This window comes from Phaethon lepturus, unplaced genomic scaffold (assembly GCF_000687285.1).
Source record: "Phaethon lepturus isolate BGI_N335 unplaced genomic scaffold, ASM68728v1 scaffold1060, whole genome shotgun sequence".
Classification (NCBI taxonomy): Eukaryota; Metazoa; Chordata; class Aves; order Phaethontiformes; family Phaethontidae; genus Phaethon; species Phaethon lepturus.
The window spans coordinates 27,145-35,337 of NW_010512355.1; the positions used below are offsets into that span (position 1 = coordinate 27,145).

The following is an 8,193-nucleotide window of genomic DNA, read 5'->3' on the forward strand; positions in this document are numbered from 1 at the left end:
TTATTTAATATCATTACTCGTCCTAAAACTACTGTCAATACTGACTACAGAACTGTTATCCAATATGGAAACAAGAAGGGAAAGTCATAATTCCTTTATTCAATTCTTGTTTTCAGTTGTGATCATTGCATAGGGTATAAGCTCTATATAAGAGAGCACAATTATCACCCAAGACTATTAAAAGGCTAAATGAGTAATTCCAAAACTACCAACTACTGTTGGTATTATGCAGAAAATCTTCTCAAAAGAGAAGCAGCATATCCATAAACACAATGACAATACAAGTATAGCTGCTTGCATAATTTAATTTTAGATTTCATATAATTACCTTCAGTCCCATGCTTTTCAGATCCTGGACAGCAAGGGGAGGGAAATAATCCAGCCAATGCTCAGCTTCAGAAAAACTGACTACTTCTTCATCAGAAAGACCCAAAGACTTCATGATTCCCCACTGGTATTTGGAAGAGCCAGTCTTGGCAGCAGCTTTACTCTGAAAGGACAATTGTCATTAGGAAAAAGTTCACGTTCTTGTATTCACAATAGCTTTATACGCTTGAGAGACTTTTTCTCTAGTAATGTTATGATTTCTATTTCCAGGTATACAAGTTAATACAAATATTCTAGCATCCTTTCTCTAGCAGTGAACATTAATAATCAGACTTTCTGATCTACACCATTTCCTAGCTTGTATTCAACTGTACATACATTAACCCTCCTCTTTTCAACTGTTACAGACTTACATCTATCTGATAGATCTGCAGAAAGGCAGTGCCATGACAGACTGGCAAGAAACAGCCAGTTCACTGAGGTCCTGGTCAAACAAATGGGAGTTTTTACCATGAACAGGTGGAGCAGTCCTGCACTATATCCTTGTATTAAAAACCTTTTCTGCTGTTATTTTGCTCCTGTTACTTTCTCCCACTGTTGTCTTTCAAATATCTTATGTCTCTACCCAAGAGCAACTTACTACCTGAAAGAATAGGCAAGATCACGTCTTCTGATGATGTACAGCAGACAGAATTCCAAATCTAATGCTTCCAGTGTGACAAGCTCTTCAGCATATATACATAAGAACATCTCTCTTTTTTTCCTAGATGTGATTCTTTTCCTTGCTTTGTAATACTCACAAAATCATAAATCTCATTTAAACACCTGATAAGCCAAGATAGTTTGGATTATTTTATTTAGCCTATCTAGACAGAATAGGCTAGATACCAATTTACAAGAGAATAATTAAAACAGTAGGTGTATATGTATCCCCTAACACTGAGAAAGCAGGGTTATTTCCTACAACTTGTTTGTGAATGCTTTGTGCAGAAAAAAACCAACCAAACAAAAAAAATCAGAGTATTACTCTGGATGATCTCATATTTTCTCAGGAAACTATTAAACAGTGCCCCAGCTCACTGTTAAGATTTCATGCACTAAAATGACATCTCTGGAACCACATAGCTGATGCATTCTTTTCATGTCTACGTTAAAAGTACCTAGCTCTCTTGGAAAAAAACAATCTAAAAATTTGTATCACAGGTTTCTCTGAGAAGTGCGAAGAAGGAAAAAGACATAATGCACACTTTGAAGCTTTGAGAGCACAGTTACCAATCCAGAAAGTCTTTGTTTAAAGTTTACCTTTTTGCCTTTTGCCTTGTCTTTGATGACAATTTCTTCTTCTTTTTTAGCAGAATTTTCTTCCTCTTCTTCCTCCTCATCAGGAAATTCAGGTGGGCAGCCATATAATTCCATTTCTCTTTTTAGCTTATCTGCACAAGCCTAAAGAGAGTTATTGGTAGTCTATTAGCGCTTTTCGGTAGCTATGACTGAAGAAGTTGCCAAGAAGTGCTTTTTACTGATAACATTTTGCATTCCACTACAATGTTTTAAACTTTTTCTGGACATTGCATTAAGTTGTAGGAGATCTTGCCACTTCAAGAATGCCTGCCACTGCAGGAAGAGATTTACAGTGAGGATTTTCTTGCAAATGAAAAAACACAGTAGGTAAACTCAATTTTAAAGCATTTTATTTTAAAGTCGTCATGTATAGTTCAAGCACAACTCATCTTGACTATAAATTCAGGTTCCAAATCACACTATCTTGATGAATTTTTCAATAAATTAACATGACGTTCTGGATGGACAGCAAGCAATGCTCTAAGTAGTCAAGTATAAAAAAAAAAATTAGAAAAAGCCTTCAGGAACTCAAAGCATCTTACCTTTATAGGCATCCCAGTGCAGTGTAGACCAAATGGAAACAAGCAGTTCTTTCCCTTTAGCCTCTGATACCCAACTGCGAACTATCCAAAGTGGAAAAATGAAACAGATTAAACATGAAAGGTGTAAGGCACCCATCTCAAAAAGAAAGTGCAATTCCTTCTTTAATGTGAAACTACTGAAAGATAGACAAACACAGCCAACAGCACCTAGGAAGCTAATCAAAGGAAAAGAAGGTCAAGCTAGATTTCGCTATCAGGTCTGCCACTGCCTGGCTGCATCAGTACAAGCTTTTCTAATTTTCAGGGGGCTGTTTTTGACTAAAGAAGAATGGGTGCAAAGAAGAGATCGATTTTGTGGAATCCTATCCACTAGTACCTAAAACCTGTTAACATACAGGTAATAGAGCACAATATTCACAAACAAAAGAGACAATAAGATTTCTTGTGAAGTTTGTGCCACTTGGCAGCTAGACAAATGCTAAGAAGCAGCATATCCTAAAAATCTTGGCAAATCTGAAAGAATGAATAGGGGAAAACGCCTGTAGTCTAGTCTCCTAGAATTAAAAACAGTCATCACTGGCATTTCTCCTCAACCAGCAATACTTCCACTGAAAATACAGGAAAAAAAGCAAGTTTTAATTAAGTCATTATTGAATCTATAAAGTAATTAACAAGGCATTCTGTTAGCTCAAAATGTAACTACAAAATTAGCATTTGTTCTAGAGTAATATTTAAAGGTATTAGCAAAGGAAAATTTTTACCTCACATTTAGATAAAGAAAATGTGTGTCCCAGGTGAAGGCGGCCATTCATGTAGGGATAAGGAAAGGTAACAAAGTACTTTCCTTTGCTGAGAACAAATTCAAAGGATTAAAACGTGATTAGCTTTGTAAATGATGATCAGAAGATGCACAAGTAAATCAGTTAATTCAGCTATTATCAGTCCACAATGACATTAAAATAACATTTTTTCCTGCCATTAACACGAGCCTTTGAGTTTAAAGAATTGTTAGCCTAACAGATTTTATCATCTTTAAAAAACAAAAAAAGGCAAAATTAAAAACCCACATAGAACTGACATCACAGAGAAACCTTGAAACAGATACAGCATCTTCTCAAAGGTAACAAGTTCTAATCCTGCTTCTGTGAATTAATTACTGAAAGGGCTTAAAGTCATTTATTTAAATCTCCCACTGTCCAAGTTCACGTCTTTGAGTGGCACACTGTAAATAATTACTCATTTCACAGAGATACGTTGTTGCACAGTGTTTTGAATGTATATCATATAGTTGTAACCCGACCTCTCAAAGCAACTCAGATAATTTCTAGATCTTTAGGACATTGTAAATTTCTACCTCCACCTTTGCACCTCACCGTGCCCCATCTTTTCCCCTTCAGACACCACCACTCAGGTATAAACTTGCATAAATAAAGGCCAAGTCATCTGTTTGCTTGCAAAATATTACAGTTTAAGAACCTGCCACCTGTTACACCGCTTCAGTTATTATCATGGTTTAGTTTGACTTTCCCACATGACAAATAACTAACCCATATCGCCAAGGTCACTGCTTTTTCAGCCAGAGACCTACTCAAATGACAAATGCTGTTCCACAAGGAAGCCTCTCTCTACGCTGCAAAGAGGATCGATCCTATCGATGTGAGAGGAATTGTGCTCCCAAGCACGCTAAGCATTTCCAGAGGTTCTGTCTTAAGACAAGTTTCTCAGGGTTATTTCGGAACCAGAAATAAACCCAAGAGTTAAACGGTCTTTCTTAATCCCGCAGGATGCTCCCTTCACCCATGAAATAGGCTTCCTCCCAGCAGCTCTGCTCCATCCCTTGCTCGGGCTGTCAGGAATGCGGCTCACCACGGGCTGCCACCACCCTCGCAGTCCTGCGCGAGTGGCGGCCAAGGCAACTCAGCAGCTGTCCCCCATCAGCGGACTCAAGCAGCACTGCGCCCATCACCAGGGAACGCCGTCGCGACAGGACATGAAGGCCTCGTCGCTGCTCAGGCACTAGAGCAGACTGTACGTGCCACACAGAAAGCGGTCCAAACCAGCACTACACCTGCCCGCTATTTTAGAAGAACCAGCTTCAGAAAGCTGAGAATAATTATGAAACCAACCAGGTGGGAGAAAATTTAAGCAAAGAAATAAGCACCTTCTACAATCCACAGACAGCAGCTCAGGAATATTTTACCACAAGACCAGAAAGCCATTATCAAAGCAAAACCAGTTATGTTGACCAAAAGCAGCAGAGATTAAAAGTAGAATGCTCTATAAAAAAAAAAAAAATTCCTTAACTAACAAGAAAGATAAGGTAAAATTCACAGCAGTATGAACTGAGAGGCAAATACCAAAAAGGAAAGGAAAAAGACTCAGCTAAATTCAATAGAGATTCACACACAGAGGTGGTGTCAACAAGAGGGTTTCTTCTTTTATTTTAACACAATAAAAGAACAAAGGCAATGCTATCAATGGCATTATTACATGGAAACAGCAGAAAACAAGAGATGACTCAGACACAGTTCCTCTAGAAACACAATGAAATTAAGTTCGCAGAGGAAGCTTCAAGCAAAGAAGCAGAAATACAACAAATGCAGTGACTGGAATTGAAGTTAAAAAACTTCATAGTGAATAAAAAACTTTAGATAATAATAAAAAAATAAATCAGGAACATTGTTAACCATTAAAACAACGAAGACCTATGGTGAAATTCCATTCCTTTTAAATAAGGGTTAGATTTGTTCCTAGGGAATCTCCTCTAGATCAAACAGGAATTCCATCAAAGAATTTATTAAGTTTGATTTTTGGAAAAGGCCAACCACATAATAAGTCATCTCTCCTGGTGCATTTTCTTTGAATAACTGTGATCTTAATATTGATACAGCTGTTCCTGCTATCGCTTTCTAGGATTGAGTTTTGTATGAACAGCAACAGACCTCTTACAACAGTTCCATCTACATCATAGTAGAGCTTTACTATCTCAACGCAAGATAAAACATTGTAAGTAAAGTCTTTTCCTGGCACCGGCTGAAATCCCACTGCGACTACATAAGGACTGACTGCAGAAATGTTCATGCCAGCATCATCTCTTTCACCTCTAGGGTAGCTTCTAGTAGTATCAGCTGTTTTATAAAAACAGAATTTTAAGACAAAGTTCTGAAATAAATACATGGCAATTTAACTCAAAGTGTAAGAACATTAGTTTAGCAAATGTCCTTGTTTCAGCTGGGATGGAGTTCATTTTCTTCCTAATAGCTGGTATAGTGCTGTGTTTTGGATTTAGTATAAGAAGAATGTCGATAACACGCTGATGTTTTTAGCTGTGGCTAAGTAGTTTTAGTGCTTATACTCAGTCAAGGACTTTCCAGCTTCCCACACTCTGCCAGCACGGAAGTGCACAAGGAGCTGGGAGAGGGCACAGCCAGCACCGCTGACCCAGACTGGCCAAAGGGATATTCCCTACCAGACAACATCACGCGCAGCATGTAACCTGGAGTTGGCGGGGGGGTGGGAATCACTGCTCAGGGACAGGCTATCAATCACTGGGTGGTGAGCAAGTGCTGCACTGTGCATCACTTGGTTTTGTATATTCCTTTATCAGTAATATTATCATGATTATTTCCTCTTCCTTTGTTGTCCTATTAAACTGTTTTCATCTCAACCCACAAGGGGTTTTTTTCTGATTCCCTCCCCCATCCCACCTATGGGGGGAGGCAAGAAAGCAGCTGCATGGTGCTTAATTGCCGGCTGAGGGTAAATCATCACAGCAAAGCAGCTTTTTCTCTATTTATAAGGTGGTCACATGCTACCACAATGAACACTGAAATTTCATATTAAATTGCTCCATGTTGTAAAACTGACCTGCTACTTCCATCTTCAGTCAGAAACTATTAATTACAGCCTTAAATTTCAACCTATAAGACAGTGAATACTTAAAAGCACAGACTGCATTTCTTTAAAAAAAAAAAAGTTCTATAATGTGAGCAAGACATACCCCCACACAACAGTTTTTATGACACCTCCTACAGTAGGTAGCATTCCAATATTCTGACCCATTTGGGTCCTGGGACTAATTTTGCTGGAGCTGCAGATCACAACAGAAGTGGCAAACTGAAGCTCTACAACTAACAAGGTAGTGGGACAAACAGAGTTCACTTACTAAAAGATGTCACAGCACCTCACCTGAGGAATAGTAAAGATCACATGCCTGGCCTTCACCTACTTCTATGCAAAGTAAAACAGGTTGGCCTACACCAGGACCCAAGATATTTGTTTAACAATCTTCTTTTCTCAGCGAAGCAGAGCAAGTACACACCCTCCTTCAGATAAAGGAGTGGTCCTTTCTAACTGGGCGAGTAAAAGCCCTCCTACTATAAGGGCTCAGGCATCACACTGAGAAGCCTCCTCCATGCCAAAATCTAGAAGTCACCAAAGAGAATCCACTTTTAAAATCTCAGAGGGTACTGACAGTACTAAGGAATGAGGAGAAGGCTTTTTTCATCCTACCGGAACGTGGCAAACATATGTACAAAACTGCTTTATGTTGTGAGCTATAGAAGTGCAACTTAATGCATAAGTACCCCCAGATGATCCAAGAACACTACTCATTCAGAAAAGAGGCCACTTTTTCTCCTCCCTGCAGCCCCGTGTTTTGAAGGAAAGAAGTTCCCTTGAACAGACATTTCAAGCAGTTAAAGATAAAACCTGTAGAAAAATGTAATGATACCTCTTTTGGTTCCGCCTATCTGAAGCATCAATCTCAAAGACTCGGTCATCATCCCACTTTTGCTGGATCTCTTTTTCAATTTTCTTCAGGAAATCAACTTTTGCTGTCCCTTTACGTTCCTGTTAAACAGGAAAAGGAAGAAAAGTCTGGCTGAATGGATTAGCAAATACAGAATTGTAATGTTACAGACCACTCCTACACTCCTTTCATTACGGGCAACCATTTCTCTGGATTCCCTAACACTACAGCATAATCTCACAACAGAACATCATTAAAGCGATCAATGATCAGTCCACCTAAGTCTGTATCCTTAAGATTCAGCCTTCTAAAACAAGATAAAAAATCTGCCAGGAAACGGTTAACAACCTTTTTCCAAGGTAAAAGACTCTATAGTAGCCGCACACACTAACAAACTGATCATCTTACCAGTAACTAACAAATTTAAAGGTGTCTGAGTTGAGGAGCTAGGAGTGGGTATAAATCATAAATGAAAAAACCCATGGAATTCTACTTTTGTTCCAGACTCTTCAAAAACCCCAGGCAATGTTTCTTCATCTTACTGTATATTAAGTGGGAACAGTATTTTCTATACCAGGAGAGGGGTCTGGCATACAAGTCTACTCTAATTGTAGTTCATAAAGAGTCTTCTTCAGGTAAAGTATTTAAATTATTTTAAATGCCATTGGTGTTTAAACACCATCATTAGGTGTTAAATGTACCTTCTCTATATTCCTTTATCATACAACATATTGCAAGTGATAAAGGATAAGCGCGCTACTGATACTGTAAATCCTGACGTACACAAAGTTTGAGGATTTGGTGGCGTTTTCCCCACCAAGATCAAAGCACCATGAAGATATTTGGGGCAGAAGTTGCGCCTACCTTTACTCATATAAGCAGAGCTCTGACTAACAGCAAAAGCACTACAGCACACCTCATGACACCTTAAAAGAAAAAGCAAAGATACTGCAGTAACTTAATTAAAGGCTCTAACGCATGCCAGAAAGTTTAATCACTAGCCTTTTATTCCCCTATGCTACCGAGTCATTTACCTTACCATGGTCTACCATTTCACTAATTAGTATGTCACTATGAAAAACGTGAAACTAGCTACTGGTAGTTCGGGCTTTCAAAGCCTTTATCAGCCGGGTACGTTTCCCAGAAATACTGCCCACCGGCACCGCGAAGCACGCGGGGGCGCCGAGAGCAGCTAACGAGACTGCCAGACTCCCGGGGGAAGCCTGCCCTCGG

At 39.0% G+C, this 8,193-nt stretch overlaps 1 protein-coding gene across 1 annotated transcript in view; it reads right to left on the bottom strand.

Annotated features, from left to right (window-relative positions):
- The window catches only part of LARS (leucyl-tRNA synthetase), a 33,853-nt gene extending 25,851 nt beyond the window's left edge, over positions 1–8,002 (bottom strand). The window contains exons 1-7 of the mRNA XM_010286489.1: positions 7,995–8,002; positions 7,721–7,886; positions 6,943–7,061; positions 2,972–3,059; positions 2,211–2,291; positions 1,630–1,770; positions 329–490 (exon numbers count right to left, since the gene is read on the bottom strand). Coding sequence (XP_010284791.1) covers positions 329–490; positions 1,630–1,770; positions 2,211–2,291; positions 2,972–3,059; positions 6,943–7,061; positions 7,721–7,886; positions 7,995–8,002 — 765 coding nt within the window. The remainder of the gene's footprint in view (positions 1–328; positions 491–1,629; positions 1,771–2,210; positions 2,292–2,971; positions 3,060–6,942; positions 7,062–7,720; positions 7,887–7,994) is intronic.
- Between the last annotated feature and the right edge of the window lie 191 nt (positions 8,003–8,193).